The following is an 18,488-nucleotide window of genomic DNA, read 5'->3' as shown; positions in this document are numbered from 1 at the left end:
AGGGAAGACATCCAAATACAACATCACATACAACACGAAACAAACAAGAGATGAAAATCTTCACAATGTATCATAGTTAAAACACCAAGTATGGACAACAAAAGCAATAACCCTCAAACCACATGTTGCATATCACAATAACAGCTGACTTCTCTGATGAAACTCTGAAAGTCAAAGGATCCTGGGGCAATGCATTAAAATCCTAAAAGACCATGGTGGCCAACCTAGACAAATATACCTACAAAACTATCTACTACACTCCAAAGTGTTTTAATCACTGTTCTATTGCTCTGAAGAGATAACAAGACCAAGAAATATTATGAAATAAAGCATTTAATTTGGGGCTTGCTTATAGTTTCAGAGGTTTAGTCTACTGCCATCATGTAAGGGGGCATGGGAGCAGGCAGGCTGGTGCTAAATAAAGCAGTAGCTGAGAGCTATATCCTGATCCATAGGTGGGATGTGGGGTGGGGGAAGATTAAACCTGATATGGGCTTTTGACACTTCAAAGTCCATCCCCAGTGACTTATTTCCTCCAACAGGCCACTCACTGTCTTAGTGGTTTGATTGAGGACAACAATTAACTGGCACTGGCTTACAGTTTCAGAGATTCAGTTCATTATCATAGCAGAGAGCATAGCAGAGTTCAGGCAAACAGGATGCCGGAGAAGGAACTGAGAGTTCTATATCCTGATCTGAAGGCAGCCAGGAAGAGACTGTCTCTTCTGTACTGGGTGGAGCTTGAGCACTAGGAGCCCTCAAATCCCACCTATACAGCAACACACTTCCTCCAACAAGGCCACACCTATTCCAGCAAGACCGTACCTCCTAATAATGCCAGTTTCTATGGGCCAAGCATATTCAAACCACCACAGTCACACTTACTCCAATAAGACAACATCTCCTAACCCTTAGAATCATCTCAAGGACTTCTACTTCCTGATGGAAGCATTCAAATATATAAGTGTATGGGGGCCATTCTTATTCAAACCACCACAAAGGACAAAGAAAGAATTTCCATGGTATAGATATAAACAGTCTGAAAAACTGTCTAGCCTACAAGCCAAAACTAAAGAAAACAGAAGGAGCAATCTTTGTGCTGAAGAGAAGAATTAGCACAGTCAAGATATTCTCAAATAAAAACAAAGCCATAAAATAACTAAACAATGAAGTACCACTGAGAACACTAACAAGACCACCAAAAATCAACAACACAATGACCACCATTGAGACCACCACACACAAAAACTGGTGTACAGAAGCACAGAATGGAGAACGACAAGGTACAAGGGATTTGATAGAGAAAATGGGAAAAGTAGGGGGGCTTTAATTAGAAGTGGGGGGAGATAACATTATAGGCCATTGCTGTTGTACTTGGTTGCCCCCTAGAGGTGAAGGTAAGTTCCTGTTTATTCAGCTGAAACTGACCTTAAATCCTCCTCCTTGGGGACTAACATTCGTCATACTGGAAACTGCTATTACAGATTCCAAAGGAGGAAAGCAACCAATTGTCCTACCCAGCTCTGATATTTATGAACTACAAAAAGACTGGCATGGCATGATAACTAAGGGTGCAGTAGTGGCACAATATCCTGGTGGCAACCAAGAGCTTTCTAATTTCTAATAAGATCAGCTCCACAAGAGGGAGATCATACGTGGTACTGGAAACCTAGCCAACTAACTGGGGCTAGTGACATCGGGGATCCTGGAAGAGAACATACAACTTCCCCTTTACTTAAACAAGAATAATCCTGAACTAAAGTCTAAGTATTTGTCTTTATAATCATAGATAGGAGCAATCATAACCTCTCAAAAGAACAACAGCTTCTCTTTGCAATTGTCAGACTATTACAGAAAACGACACCCAGCCAAAATGCGGAATTGGGGAACACAGACCCAAAGGATACATCTATAATACAACCCTGAAACTAAGACTCAGGCATCACTGTAGAAGAGGGGACAGAAAGACTGTAAGTGCCAGAAGAGTAGGAAGTTTGAAGTAAGATTGTATCTCTAAGGAATGTCAGAAGCTACGACCATTAAGTCTTTCTAACATGACTACCCAAACACAAGCTGACCATGGTCAATGTCAACAGACATGCTAATGTGGACTGGAGAAAGTCCGGGAGGACTCGACCCTATACATGAAACTAAGGAATGAAACTACAGAATACTGAGAGCAGGTTAAGTAGTCTTTCCCGAGGAAGAGCACACCAACTGATTATCCAAAACCAAATGGTCAGCCCTGAAAATATGCATACAAGTAACATTCCAGAAACTGAACAGGTGCTGTTTAGGAATATATTTGTATGTACATATACGTATACATGTAGCAACAATTAATGAAAAAGAAGGCCATGAATTTGACAGAGACAGGGTGGTGATATGGTAGAGATTAAAGGAAGAAAAGGAGAGGAGGATTTACAGTATAATCTCAAATAATACAAGATAATAAAAAGAACTATTTTGACAAACTTTTACACTCGTCCTTATCCGTTATTCTTGTAAAGACTTTCTTTTGGAAACGGGATGGAATCTAGGTGGTCTTTTTCCTAAGACAAAAGCAAAAATGCACAGCATTATGTCTTTTGCATGTACTGTTTGGGGATCACACCCACAGCCCAGCTGGAGAGCTTGTCATTACAATATCTGTAAGGACCAAATAAAGAAAAACCTGTTTCCCTTAAGCTAAGTGTTCACAGCAAAGTTGGAAGCCATTTTCCGACTGCAGAGGCGCATGTAGATTGTGCTTTACGTGCTTTCGCATCCTCGCTCATCCCTAGGTGAGAGACTCAAGGTCTTCACGTGGGCACACAGCCTGACACTCACTCAACATCCTCAGTCTTTGCACCAGCATGGCTATGGTTTGCTTATTTACAACTGTGGGAGGGTGAATATGCTTTGTATTACAGTTTGAACACAGGTGTTCTAGTCCTCGTTTGGCATTTTAGAGTTAAAAGATTAACTTGGAGTTACCCCATATCTAGGAGGAAGGAGGAATTCCTCTCTCAGACATTATATGCTATCAAACAAAAGCTCAGTGCTAGGTGTGGGTTAACTCTCATCTAGTTGTCGGCCGTCGTTATCCTACAACCCACCTCAAGTAGGGTATTGACACTTTTCTAGACTATCCTCCATCATTGACGGTACAACTCTATTACTGAGGACATGTACTTGAATCACAGAATTTAGAGAAATCAAATAGGCACTCGCATGAAAGCTTCATCCCTAGTACCTACCATTCACAGTCCTGGAAGGCACTAGGCATGCTGCTGCAAAGTCAGCAGGATTACCCAGCAGTGACCCTGCGAACTATCACAACGGACTGGGAACGTGCGCCTGCTGGCGCAGTGGTGGCAAGAGGGCATGGTGGCGAGTAACTAGTTTCTGGGGGGATTTTAGGCCTACTCCACAAGACGTAACCTGTTACTATTTTTCTTTGTTATTGTTAAATGAATGTAATATGAAACTGTTCCCTAAAAGTTTGCCTTATACCCATATATTAGTAAGACCTAAGAGAACCTTCTTTTTGCAGTAGATGATGGTCAGCTGTAAAGAGACAGAGCTGATCAACATATAGAGATTAAGAGACTGTGCAGTGCTTAGCACTAAGTGGGAGCTCTATATCCATATCCATATCCATATCCACGTCCATATCCATATCTCACCCCTCCTTGGAAGGCTCTGGAATCAGACGGGAAGGGTTGGAATGGTTCTGACGGAGAAGGAGAAGAGTCCTGCTGTAAGTCAGCGTGCTCTGTACACGCCATGGCACTGCTCATGTGAGTTCATGGCAGCTGCACAAATCAGCCCAACCCCAGCATGGGTGGGGAGGGCCTCACAAAGTGCCATCCCTAGCTTAGGAGTTATTGGCAACTGATGGCAGTAGGGGAAGAAAAGTCAGTTTTTCTTTTTTTTTTTTTGTTAGGGAGGTGGCCTTGATAGGCTGCCCTTGCTCCAGTAGCTGGCCCTATATCCATGCACTATAACAGACTAAGCTAGCATGTTTGCTGTGTGGAACATGACACCTGGCAAAGAGGAAATATTCACTCATAACCCATCAGAAGTGTGCTTCATACTATGTCAGGTGAGAAAAAATATTTACCTTTAAGTGTAATAAGAAATCTGTATATATTGGAATTAAAAGATCCCTTCCTCTAATCATTTCTGTACTGATAAGAGAAATGGGAACACACACTGGGCCATCCAGCTTGTACTGCAGTGCAGTCAGGGAACGCTGTCTACACACAAGGCTATCCAGCATGTACCGCAGTGCAGTCAGGGAACGCCAACTGTCCTACTCCTCACACTGAGGACTGACTCCCACAAAAAGCTGGGGGTGTTAGCAGGTCACATGTCTTAGCTGAGTCCCTCTGCAGGTTCCGCTCTAAGATGAGCAAAGAAGAAGCATCCTAGGCCACAGGCTCTTCTCAGGGCACCTCCAATTCAATAGCTAAGTGGTGAAAGTTACTGAAGTTGAGACCTGCGCCCAGTAGAGGAAAGTCTAAGGGTTCCCTAGGATCAGCAAAGGCTTTCTTTGCAATGGAAACTCAGCTCAATATCTCCCCTGGCCAATTCTCCTTCTTTCCTTCCCTTGAAGCTATTGATCCCAAGAACAGTCCTAGACACAAATCAGCTTCTGAGTCTGCCGCCTAGAGAAATGACTTATAACACCTGCCTGAAGAATCCAATGAGAGATCAAAGCAGATTTACTACAGATGTGCCAGCATAATTCTATAATTACAAAATGAACAGAAAAGACCAAAAAAACAAATGGAGCAAAAGATCCACAAGATGATACCATAAATAATATTCTAAAACAGTATGAGGCCTCATTTGTGTATTAGGAGAGAAGAGGAGGAGGAAGAGGAGGAGGAAGAGGAGAGCCTCGAGGAATCATCATCATCATCCCCTCTTACTATAAAACAGGAGGGGGTCCACCCTCACAGAGAGGACGGTAGGAGGCGGAGGTGAACTTTCTGGGATGCTTTGTGCCTGGAAGCAGACTCATTGGACCAAAGGGGGCATTCAAGTAAAAACAGGTCCCCTCCTTATTTCATAGAGCATACTGCAACCAAAAAGGAACTAAACAACTCAAGGACACATAGAAACAGTGTAAGCTAATCTAGGCCACGCATTAATTTCAGAGTTTTTACAGCTTTTCTTCCATGCTATTTCAATAAATACATCAGGTGTGTACGTTCAAGATGGGAGTTTTCGCTTCTGGTTCCTGCCACCATGCTGTCCCTGCCTCTGGAAAGCTAAGCCAAAATAAAATGAGTTGCATTGGTCATGGTGTTTTATTACAGCAACGAAAAAGTAATTAATATGATTAGCAATTAAAGGTCATCAAATATTGCATGTTAATGGCCTTATCTCAAAATAATAATTATTACCCATTCAATAAGAGACCAAATAGAATAAATATTTAATGGCAATAATGCATTCTAACTGCCATAGAACAAAACAGCAACAGATATAAGAGGAACACAGCATTATCGTCGATTAATATTATATATTACTGACTGAAAGGAGCTAAGCAAGATACCAGTCAGTTAGACATCTATTTCCAAACAGCAGAGCAAGACTCAAATTTAATCAAGATATTCCTATTTGAAAAGTGAAGGTCTCAAAAAAAATCACTTGTTATTATAGGCAAATCCATCACCAGTGAATATGAGACCTTTCAATAAAATATCGGGTTATGCTATGGAAGTCAAGAGCAAATCCACGATTACATTGAAAATATTTTATATCTGGGTTGGGAAGATATCTCAGTTTGTAAAGTCCTTGCTTTGTCAGCCTAAGGGCCTGGTCCAATCCCCAGAATCTGCATTTTAACAAGGCAGACACAGAGACATGTGCTTATCAGCTCAGTACTGAGGAGGTACAGATGAGCAGCTCTCTGGGGGTCACTGGCACCAGCCCAGCCTACTTGTTGAGTTTCAGTGTTCTAGTCAGATGGACCCTGAGAAATGACACCCAACAATGTCCTCTGCTTTCATATGTATTCGCTCACACATGTGCAGGATCCACGTATATGTGCACTCATGCAAACATAAGTATACGCACATGCACAAATATTACATGACTATTAAAATAATGTAAAGTAAATCTAATTTTAAAAATAGAAAAAGCATTTTAGAACTAGATATAGGCATTACTGCATCATATATTTGTCATAGGACTTCTTCCTAGAAATCTTAAAAATCAATAATTTTCTGACAATGAAATCATAATTATAATTTGCTAAAGAAACATAATCTTCACCTCTTTCCATATTCAGTCCAATAGCCAAAGTTCTCAAAGACTATACCGGGCCAGGCAGTGATGGCGCACACCTTTAATCCCAGCACTTGAGAGGCAGAGGCAGGTGGATTTCTGAATTTGAGGCCAGCCTGGTCTACAGAGTGAGTTCCAGGACAGTCTGGGCTATACAGAGAAACCCTGTCTCGAAAAAAAAACAAAAAACAAAAAACAAACCAAAACAAAAAAAGAGTATACCGGATTCTAAAACCCTTGGATTGCTAAAATGTCTGGTACCTTTCATGTGCCATCTGTGGGATGGTGAAGGATGGACAAAACCCCCTGACACAGCAGACTTCAGGCCAGAAACACACACTGAGATCATTTCACTTGTAGGCCCCTCCCTGCTTTTCAGCAAAATAAGATTTCAGTACTAACACTGTAGTAGCTAATCTTGACTGTCAACTTGACTAGATTTAGAATCAACTAAAACCTGAGTAGTTGGGTACACCTATAAGGGATTATATGGGGGGGGGGGGGGCGGTGCTCATTTGAGGTTAGAAAACCTACGCAAGATTTGGATCATTTGAGGTCAGGGCCACACCTTTTGGTGGGAGCCCACATAAAAGGGCATGGAAGAAGGAAGCAGCTTTGGCTTTGTGCCGACTTGCCCTCACTCTCACTGGCAGATCTGTCTATCCTGCCGCTTATGCATTATTATAGCAGTCTGAGCCTAACTTCTTCAGAATTCAAACCAAGAATGAAGACCTACTGAGACACCCAGCCTCATAAACAACTAATGGATTCTTGGCCTTTCCAGTGGAGGCAGCCATTCTTCAGCTAGCAGGACCATAGCCTGTAAACCACTCTAATAAATTCCATATGGTGTGTGTGTGTGTGTGTGTGTTATATGTTCATTCTGTCACTTGTATTCCTCTAGGTCAGTGGTTCTCACCGCTCCTAACGCTGCAGTCTTTAATGCAGTTCCTCATGCTGTGGTGAAGCCTTCAACCATTATTTTGTTCTACTTCAGAACTGTAATTTTGCTCCGGTTGTGAACCTTGTGAACCTTAATGTAAATATCTGATATGCAGGACATCTGATATGAGCCCCCAAAAGGTCATGACCCACAGGTTGAGAACCACTGCTCTAAAGAAACCTGACTAATACAGTTGGCGATACTAAAGAAACAGAAGTATAAAGATGAATTTTTTTTAGAGGAACTGGCATAGACTTTCCACTTTGTTGATATATCCAGTTACTGAAGGCTCGCCTAGATTCATGTAGAGCATTAAAAATTCATGGTGTGAACTATTTAAAGAACTTATTAAAAGAACTTATCAAGATAAATGTATTTGATTATCCTGATGTACTTATTACGAAGAGCAAGGAATTCAGTGACTCTATACATAAAACTTTTGATAATTTGTGGGAAAGTATGTAAAATAGTGATGCTTGCTAGTTGAGTTTAGCATCTCTGCAAAGAATGAGCTCCACAAAAAAAAAAAAAAAAAAAAAAAAAACCACCACCACCAACAACAAAAAAATGTCTAGCATCACAGGATACAGTGACAAAGGAAAAGAATGAAGTCAGTGATACACATGAACGGCTCCAGACAAGCAGTCCAAAGGTTTCTAAGTACGCCCTGGAAGAGACTCTTCTCCCCAGCATCCACAGAGCTCAGCTGCATGAGAAGACTAGAGCCTGGTTTACAGGTGTGAGTGGAAACTGCAGCCCTGCAGCCCTCTGAGCAGCCTTAAAAGGCACCAGTGGAAGAAAGGCCAGTGCTGGACTAGCAGGACCACAGCCTAGACACCACTCTAATACAGGTCTCTTTGGGATACATTTTAATGTATATTATATATTCTTCCTTCTTTCCTTTCTCTTTCTCTTTCTCTCTTTCTTTTCTTTTCTTTTCTTTCTTTCTTTCTTTCTTTCTTTCTTTCTTTCTTTCTTTCTTTCTTTGCTTTTCTTCTAAAGAGCCTTAATGTAAACATTAAAATTCTTTATTAAATCCCCAAAACTTCTTTGGAAAACGAAATCTCCATTTCTATTCTGCCACAACTTTTCCTTTTCCCTTAACCTTTTAATTATAGTTTTCTAGTTTGCAAATCAATTCATTACTTAAGATAAGACCTATGGAAGTACATTCATGAATCCAAGACTTTTGTATAGACAAACCATGGGTTAAAAATATTAGAAGCACTCTACCTCTAATCCCGAATAACAAAAATATAGATTAATCCCCAGAACAACTAGCCCTACCCATGTATATTTAAGTACATATAATTTAAATTTAAAAACTGACATCTAAAAAAATACATCTTTTTAAAGAACATCTCCTGATATCAGCAGGATTATACCTTGCCTTTAATGATGTCACAGTTTAGCCAGGGCTGTAGATGAACACTTTTCGTGACAGTACTCCAAAGGAGGAAGCAGGCAGATCTTTGTGAGGTCCAGGCCAGCCAGGGTTAGGTAAGACCATGTTTCAAAAAATAAAATAAATAAAAAGATGTCCCAACTCATTAGAGATGCTTCTGTGACATGGTGAGGAGACGCTGGCCTTACCTGAAGGAGTTTTGAGGCCTACAGGCCTCCTTATAAAACAACTCCGCCCCCCTCCCCCCCCCACTGTTCCCATGCACAGCACTCACAGAACAGCAGGACCCGTCAAAGTAATTGCAATAGCTGTATCATTTTAAAATTGTTTTGGGATTTTTTTTTTTTAAATTACAGAGGCCATTCATGCTAGTTATATTTTCTATGTTCCATCACTGGTCCAACTTTGCAAATCCTATCCAATGCCAGTGACATGGTTTTCCAGGAATTATTTTACAAGTTCTTAAGTGAAACTTTGTGAGTGAGGGTGCCTGGCCAAACCGCTGTGTCTGAACCCCGACTGGCTGATTAGAACTGCACTGGCATCTAGAGGTGCGTGGACTAGCAGGACCACAGCCTAGAAGCCATACTATATCATGCAGAGCCAGAGGCTTCATTATCTTAATCTGGGAGAGCTGTAGCTCTCTAAACAGCCATTCCTTGCCCACCTCCATGTCAGAACTAACACCTGCGAAGAAGAGATTAAAAACCTTTTGGCGTCTATTAAGTTAGCAGGCTGCTCGCTAGCTTCCATCAACTCAAAAGCTAAGCACACCATCAGACAGCTTCTGAGGCTGCAACTGCTTTACTAATGTGCCTAGCAATGTATTCTTAAATTACTTTATGACTTTCTTCTTTCTGTTACTAGAAAACTTCATGAAACGACTTGCACAAGAGAACACGGGACCCCGAGGGGGGTAACCTAGCTCTGTGTTCTCTGGGCCATGGTCACTCAAATTTGGCTACAAAAAAATCTCTATCTCAACTACTCCTTTTGAAGTGACTGCTGCTGTTTGTGTGTGTGTGTGTGTGTGTGCGCGCGCGCGCGCGCGCGCGCACGCGCAAGTACTTTCAAACATTTTGGAGAAGAACCTTGATCAAAAATTCAAGAACACAAATTTGAGGACTGAGTTCTTTAGAGAAGAACTGAAAACAGAAAGTTTTAACTCTGAAATGAAACTTGGGCAACTATAACTAAAGTTTCCTAACTTCACTTACCACTACAGATATGCTAAAGTCTCAGGATACAGTCAACATCTTAACCATCAAGGTGATCTGAGGACTTACACGTGTGTCTGGCCAGGGAGTAGTTGGAACCTCCGCTTGTCAAGCCAAAGCCTTCAGGGATTTGACTGGAGCTTCTAGGTCTGGTCAGCAGCTTCGGAGGTTCAATTTCAGCTCCAAACTCTGCCCCTATCACTCCCAGGAGAACAATAGCGGTGGCCTGCTTCCTTCTTTCTTCGTAAGACGTGGAGATTTTTTTCATCTGTGGGACACTTGACAAGCAACCTAAACATCAAAATATAGGAATTCAAGTTGAGAAAATGCCATTATAAAAAGTGTATGTGTTTAGAAGAACATTCTAGACTATGCAGTTCAGAATGAATAGTTATTTTCAGAAATGGCCCTGGGACACCAGCGTGGGACAAGAATATGTCACTGATTCACACAGATGGAACACCTTGCTAATAGCTCTCAAGTCAAGTACAGAAAGCTACAAATCTTTACAGGTTTATTCTTTATACTAACTCCTTATAAACTTTAGTTTTTCCCCTTTTAATACCATGCACAATCTTATGTGTTCATTTCAGATCACATGTCAGCTGTTTTGACCATGAAGCCCCTCTAGTGTTACAAAATGACTTTGTAACTTCTAAGGCCATAAAAAAAAAAAATCACATCTCATTTCTTACATCTCCTATAAACTGTAGTCCTAGATGTTTAAAAATATTTTATAGTAGGAAATTTTTTCAATAAATATTATAACATTACATATTCCCACTTCACAGAAAATTTTGTTTGCAAAGACAAAAGAAATATTTATTAAAAATATTAACAAGTATTAAAGTAGGAGGAAAGAAAGATCAGGAGTCACTTGCTCTGTTCAAAGGGACCTTAATTAATTCTAGACGAAGTCATATTTGACAGTGTGATAGCCTCAATCTCTGTGCAGTCACTGAAACCCAGCCTTATTTAAGTACTTAGCAGGCACAGAGAGTTAGAGCACACAGCAACTGCCACTAGAGTCATCTTCTGGGGCACTGTCTGCTTTTACTCTTTACACAGTGTTCTGGAAATAGGAAGCAACCCGCTCCCCTCCCCCACCTCTCAGCAGGAGCGCGCTCCACAACAATAGTTCAAAGGAAAGCTCTATTCTGCAGTCGCACTGATTGTTCTGTCAGCTGACCTCTGCAGAAGGGAATTGCTAACTGCTGCCTTGCTCCTTAGCTGACAAATGAATGATCGCAGCTCCATCTATTTTCACTATGGCTGCCTCTAGCCCAGGTGCCCAGACAGAGAGCCCGGTGTGACATCTTAGATCAAGATGAATTGGCACAAACTCCTGATCCAAGATTGTTTTATACCATTTAATTTAGTTTCTTCCCCTGCTTGGATGAGCACAGCTCTGGTTATGGATTTCTATTCTAATGTACTGAAGCAGGCCCTGAAAGAAGCCGATGAAGCAGCTGCTAGAGCAAGGGACTGCAGGGATACTGATCAATAGGCAAGGCATTGACCCCAGCCGCTCAGCCTCGGCAACGCCAGGCTGCAGGGGGAGGGGCACAGCAGTACACATGGTCAGCTTCCAGGAGGAAATTAAACAAGGGCCATTTGGAGAGTTCCACTCTCGCCCTGGCCCCCACCTTCTCCATGTTCCTTCTGTTTTAATTACCTCAATCTTGTCTTAACGCCCACTCCCGAGGAAAGAATGAAGACTTTACACTAGTTTAATTTGGTACTTTCTGTCAGCCATTTATACATTTTTATCCCTAAACTAATAGTAAGGATTGTAACAGGTGCCCTCTGCTAAGTGGCAAGATATGAAATCCTAATTACATCACTTGGGGTAATTTAAAGTTCGGCGTGTGCTTGGGCTCATAATAGCACTGTCGAAACAGTTCTTAACTCTGGTGGCGCTACCACTCCGTTTTTAATTTTTATAATCACTCAAATGTAAAAAGATAGCTCTTTGTGAACACGGAAATAGAAAGAGAAGACCCACTGAGAGAGCCACCGAGTGCTGAGTGCGTGAGGCCAGATGCATCGCTGGTGCTGTGCCAAAAATAACGGCAAACCTGCCCTTAGTTTCCCAGATTTGGAACCGTCTCTCCTTTATTGGTCTGGCCTACAGTTTCTCTTAAAAAGAAATAATGTGTTGATTAGCTGCAATGTTTTCCTATAAATGAAACTGCCGATCAAAAGGGAGATCTGGAGATGTTAAAAATAAAATAATTCTTTAAATGTGAGTCTTCCCACAGTTTCATGAAAATCTGAGATTTTTTTTTTGGTTTTATTTGTTTTTTTTTTTTCCCACAGAGACATGGCTCCATTTAATCATGCTAAAGGGTGACATAGAGATCCATTTTCTTGACAGGACGGTTGATCACCCTATCACAGTAAGAAAATTAATACCTTCAACTAGCCTGTGCAGAAAATAGAAGGAACCGGATGGTGAGGGACATAAATGTCTTCTGTTGAAGATGCAAACAGAAAATTCACTCTGTGTGAGCATGGTGCTTTCCGATGACTGGGGCACTCTCAACACAACACGGGGTGTCATTTCATTAAAACAACCATTTAATTCACACGGTTTCTCAAAAGGACACAACTGTCTTTAGATTTAGCATAATTGACTTCAGATTTACAGGAACAAGAATAAACACTTTGCTTACAGCTTAACTGGAGCACAGGTAAAATATTTGAGAAGTTTAAGCTATTAAAGGGACTGTGAGATATTGATTACTTCATTTAAAAAGCAGTCGGAGGGTGCAACTGAGAGGTCAAGATAAATGTAACAATTTGAATCACTTTACTAAATAACTCTAAAGATCATGTTAATTGGCTTTGTGCAGTTCTGGGGTAAAATTAATTTTATCCTAGCTTACAATAAAAGGATTAAAAGACATATTAAGTTCTTCAGCTTTAACTGGAATCGGAATCAATGGACTTGACTTAAAGCTAAAGGCGGTTTTATGAGAGATGAACTACCAGTGGATACTTTATGTCTGCAATTAGCCGTATATTGATAGAAGGTTGTTATTGTATTAGCGTATTAAAACCGGAGATAAGGAGATACCACCAATTTACTGCTCTGATAAAATACTTTAGGAATTCTGTGGTTTGATATAGGAAAACTGTTTTTTAAAAAATCGATTCTTTGTTTAGGACTGAATATCATAATGCTTTCTTAGTTGACTTTTATCTTAGGAAATTCTAGTTAAAATTAATGAGCAATGTGGTTGAATCCAATTGAGCTTCCCTTCACATTGTAACAATATGTAAAACATGTCGGACATTACAAACATACCACTAGAATTTTTAAAGCTAGCACATTATTTTAACACTGGTCATAGAACAGTAATTTTTGTCAGAAATTTGTGGTGTGCAATAGAGTCCAAGTGACACTCATAATAATATGAATGTTTTATAAATCTGATATGAATTAAAATGTACTAAAAATTTGTTTGGGAAATTCAGAAATATCTGTTTTTGGTAGATAGAAATAGTAGAAACAGATATTAAATGTTTTTCTTTAGTTTAAAAATGTCTTAGAAACATATATATAGAATAAGATGTAATGCTTAACAAAGGGAAAATAACTTGCACTTAGCAAGATATATCATTATATAGTTTATCAAAACAAAAGATGTTTTTATAAAAAGATAAAATGAGTTACAGATATATCCATGCCAGCTGACGAAATTATTTTAAGTAATTCAGATTAAGCTAGGAAATATTTTAGATTCCAGTTTCTACAGGCTGTTTTTTTGAAATAACTTTCTTTTGTTGTTGTTGTTGCTAATACTAGGCTTTAACAGTTATAGAAAACTCATAATTTTTTTTACATTGTCTGCGTGGCATTAAAACAGCCTGTCCTGACACAGTACTCAAGACTCTATGACTATGACTTCCCAGAGCTGCAACAGATTTCTTGACTAGAAAAATATTCTTCTAAAATTTTCAACTTATCTATTTCTAGCTTCTCAAGCCTGAAGACATTTAAGATGTCATGTGACAATATTAGCAAATATTGACCTTAAAATGGTATAAAATGGTATGCCAGGTGAAGTTGACCTGGAAATGGTATACAGCAGTGAAATCTGCTATCAAGCAGCTTTCAAACCAGATTTCAAAGAGTTGGTTCAAATGGTCCCTGAGATGCACAGTAATCAAGACCACCTTCCTTTTGACTGACTCCTATTTTAACTGATGGACCAGTGCCTAATGGAATATTAACAATTCATTGTTAAGGTATGCTGTTTCCTCATCAGTATAGGCTGCTAATTAACTCTGTATATGTAGGCATTCAATGTATGTGATTATAGCCCCACATATAAGTGGATCACATTCTTAGTGAGGCTTTCAAGGCATGATACCTGAGTGAGGTACACATATACTACGGAGATTTTTAAAGTATGTTGACCACACCTTAGAATTACATTTCAAAACACTGAAACTGAGGAGTACTCAACAACTAAATGTTTCTATCTAAGATTAACTAAATATTTTTGTATGTGTCTGTTATTCTTAGGATTCTGTAAGACAGACAAAGTACAATGTCATTAAAAAAAAAAAAAAAGTCAAACTTCACCAGATATGAAATCGAAATCTTCCCAATAGGCCTTAAAAGAGCTTTCTAAAATCATATTTTAAAATACTTAAAAGGAGCAAAAGTCTTTTAATAATAATAACTCACTTTTAAAATAATCTAGTTTTAAAGGAATGAATAATCATAGGCTGCTGATTAAGTTTCAGCTATCTAGTTTACCACTTTCTTCTTGAATATTTCAAAATTGAAAGATATTAAATGGAGAATGAATTAATTAAATGTTAGATCTGTGACAATCCAGGGTGAGAAAAAGACTTGGACTGCAGGTTCCTAGTGCTGACTCTGGCCTCACAGGCCCTTGGAGGGGATCTGAGGCACCTTGCATTATAGCTGCTGCACTGCAGTTCCTTGTCTGAACTGTGTGAGTCGGTAAGAGGGAGCATCACATGGTATTTTCATTTGCTAGTATAACTTAGAGTGACATTGTAGCACGACATCTAAGTACTCTAGACATGTTCTACATTTTCTCCTAAGAAAAAAAGAAAGAGCAATTAATTTAAATGACTGTCACAGAGCACCCGCATCTATTTCCAAACTTCCACAGTGTTTTAAAGTAGGTATGTGCAGTGTGAGCAGCCTAGCAGCTCTTCCCATTGTGTTAAAAACCAAGAATAGCTGTTGCTTTGTTCTGAGGCTTATCTGCCAGCAGGTTCCCTGCACACTGGAGGGGTGGAGGGGGCGTGGCCCCACACCTTAATGTGCCTTCCGCTTTTGTTGCAGGTGATGCGCCTCTCCCCACTCCAAACACCCGAGTAAACAAACGTGCTATTAATTTGTATGCATGCACGATGGCCCCCTGCTGGAACACACTGGGTCCTGCAATGCCTGTGTCTCAGGCCACTCACTCATTAAGCTATTCTGAAGTAATGTCTCTGCAAAAGTGTGTATTATGTATGTACATTTTAAACTGCATGGAGGCATTTCATGTCAAATCAGATCAACGCAAAATCTCTGACCACGTTAAGATTACTCTGTAAAACAATTAGTGATATCGGCATCCCGTGCTAATTATTCTGATAATTAAAAGCCTTAAACCCCTGCAGCTTGCTATGGTGGGGCATACCAGCAGGCAATGCCAAAGAAAGCTTAACCCCTGACAGGAACGTGCGGCTTTCCAGTAATCATGCAAACAGATTTTTCTCCACACAGTGCTATTACATGGCTCTCTGTGATCTACATTACTCTACTTTCCTTTTTTTCAGGAAACATTAGAAAGCAAATTACTTTTCTTGTCTTTACCTTTACTGCACTCTCACTATGTTAAAAAAAAAAAAGAAGAAGAAAAAGAAAAACAAACAAAAAATCTGAAAAGCAACAAGCCATAGGAATTTAAAAACATCTTAACTATAGCTATACAAACATTTTTTCTTGAAAAAAAAATCTCTTCTTCTCCTACTTGTTTGTTGCTCTAAAAACCCCATCTCCTAGGCTGAGACTTACATAGAAAGCTGTAACTGAGGACATTTTAAAACATGAATTTCCTGGACAGTCAGAGGACATCTACAGAGATGTTTGTACCTGCTCATTACAACTCAGTAAAATAAACTGTTACACCTGGATGCATAAAATGACAAAGCACTTATCCAATTCACATAAAAATTACATCCGTGGTATAAAACTTAGACCAAAAGAGAGGACTGCTTTAACCCACATGAGGTGTTAACAAGGACATGTGCTTATATACAGAGGCAGCACTTGCAGCAGTGTTACGTTTTAATTACTGGACTTTCATTCCTGATAATGAAACAATGATCCTCCACTGGAAGTCTCTACTGTAAAAGGCTTTTGTGGAGGGAACTGGAGTTGCTGGGGTTTCTTGCTGCCTCTGCTTTTGAACACTCATCACAGGCTGCAGTTTCCCTTCTGCTGCCTCCTGCTAAGTAGGAGGGAAGGAAACAGAAGTTAGGAGAACACAATACCTTGGTGTTAATGGCCACAGATCTGGGTCAACTTGTGATGGCTCAGCCCAGGGCCAACTTTTCTAGTGAAGATTCTACCCAGTGCACAAACAGCAGAGACAGAGACAGAAAAGAACTCAGCATCCAGGAAGTTATTAAAATATGATAAACTTTAACATACATAGTCCCTGAGAACTGAAAAAGAAATGTAAAAAGTAAAAAATGAAAAAATAAACTTAGGTGAGGTTAAATATAGAAAAAAATAACTGTAAAAAATTGGAACTGTCATAGGCAACTTGGTAATCTTTTAAAAAGCCATGTTAATAAACAAACAGGAATATAAACACTTGAGTTTACAGGAAAAGGCAAACCTAAGGGACCATGCTCAAAGCCTAAAGAGCCAATGACAACTTACTGACTGTTCCTCATTATCACACAAGTATTCCAACCAAGCCAAAGGGAAGCTGATAAGAGGCCAACTCTCATTTTACCACAAATGTCTAAGGCCCTTCAGGAAGTATGAACAACTGGAAAGTTTGAATCTAATAGACAGTTATAATATACAAATATACAAATTTTTCATTTCTAATCTTTTCATATGTGTGGGATTTTTGTAGTTTTTTAACTGCATGTAGGAGGAGAATTGTGTGCTTATAAAATCATTACATATGGCTTTAATTTAACTTATTAAATTGTTTTGCACATCCTCATTTTAACACATTGTTAATTAGACTATCAAATTAATTTCAGTTGTTATTTGGCACTTTTTCTCCATAGACTTTCTGTCCACAAATATTTCCTTTATTAAAAAGCTATACTATTAACTGGAAGCATGGACAGATAAAAAACTGATTCTCTTCCATTCAGCAGTTGTACATGATTTCTCTATTAACTCTATTTCTCTACTGTTAACTCCATTTAAAATGTGCATATTAGTCACCAATCTTGCACATGTCAGAAAATAGCAGCCTCTGGGTTTCAAAACGCTTCTCAGTCAATCTGAGTTCATCTTAACACAGCACTGAGAGACACAAGAACAGCTTATAATCCTTAAAATATTATGACAATAGATTGGGAAATCTGTCATTTCTAAAATGAACACTAACAGAAAAGTTTAATGTCTCAGGCTACATATGTATATAGTGAAACACTGAGCTTGCTAGATATGATGCTAGATTAATAGCAATTTATTTCTGTTATAGGCTAAAACAATCATTTATTCAAAATTCTTCTTGACTAGTGCAACTCATTAGGCTACTTAGGAGTTAAAAAGAGGCTCCCTGATAGACTCTTGTCTTAATTCTTTGTAAGACATATACCCATTTGTAAAAGAGTCATAAAATATGTATATATTAATGTTGGTAAACACACATACCAAAGATGTCTGACTATCATTTCATTGAACTACGAAACTGTTTGAAAACAAAAACAATGAATATCAAGTCAAGAGAAGATATAACAGTGAGAATTCTTTCCACCATCCTACAAGACCACCTGTGTTAGTGTCATAAGTTCCCATGTAAGGACTCAACACAGAAACGACTGACAGCCAGAAGTAAATCTGTGATTAAGACTACTCATAGACATAACTTGTGTTTTCAATCAGCAAGAGAAAAGGTCATTTCTCTAATACTTCACCCAATGTTTTTTATTTCTGTAAAATAAATAATAAACCACATTTTTCTTATACATGAAAATTCCATCAAACTAATGTTAAAGAAATAAATTTCCCATTTAAAACATTATCAAAAAGTTCAAATCCATTTTTAATTTTTTAATGGAGCTAAACAAATTCCACTTGTGTATTTATAGATCATCAAACATCCACTAGAGCTATGTATTTGTTGTGATGATGCAATTATAAGCATTTCACAGTTACTTTCCATATTTTTCAATTAAAAAACAGATAATATTAAAATTTGTCAAGGAAGAGAGAGCAAGTCCAGATCAAGATGTAAACCACCTCACAGGTCCAGGACATAGTTGGGGGTGGGAGGGTGGAGGGGCGGGAGGGAGGGGAGTGGAGGGGATGGAGGGATTGGAGGGGTATGAGGGGTAGAGGAGGCAGGGAGAGTGGGGAGAAAGGAATAGGAGGGGGTCAAGGAGGCAGAGGGGGTGGGAGGGGAGGAGG

At 39.3% G+C, this 18,488-nt stretch overlaps 1 protein-coding gene across 2 annotated transcripts in view; it reads right to left on the bottom strand.

Moving 5' to 3' along the window:
- Wdr7 (WD repeat domain 7) overlaps positions 1-18,488 on the bottom strand; it is a 272,930-nt gene that overhangs the window by 104,512 nt on the left and 149,930 nt on the right. For both annotated transcript variants that reach the window (XM_029471767.2, XM_021150163.3), the window contains one exon: positions 9,917-10,138. In XM_029471767.2, the coding sequence (XP_029327627.1) occupies positions 9,917-10,138 (222 nt within the window). The remainder of the gene's footprint in view (positions 1-9,916; positions 10,139-18,488) is intronic.

Source organism: Mus caroli, unplaced genomic scaffold (genome assembly GCF_978045245.1).
Source record: "Mus caroli unplaced genomic scaffold, Mus_caroli_1 scaffold_19, whole genome shotgun sequence".
Classification (NCBI taxonomy): Eukaryota; Metazoa; Chordata; class Mammalia; order Rodentia; family Muridae; genus Mus; species Mus caroli.
This window is presented reverse-complemented; position numbering and strand designations above follow the sequence as displayed.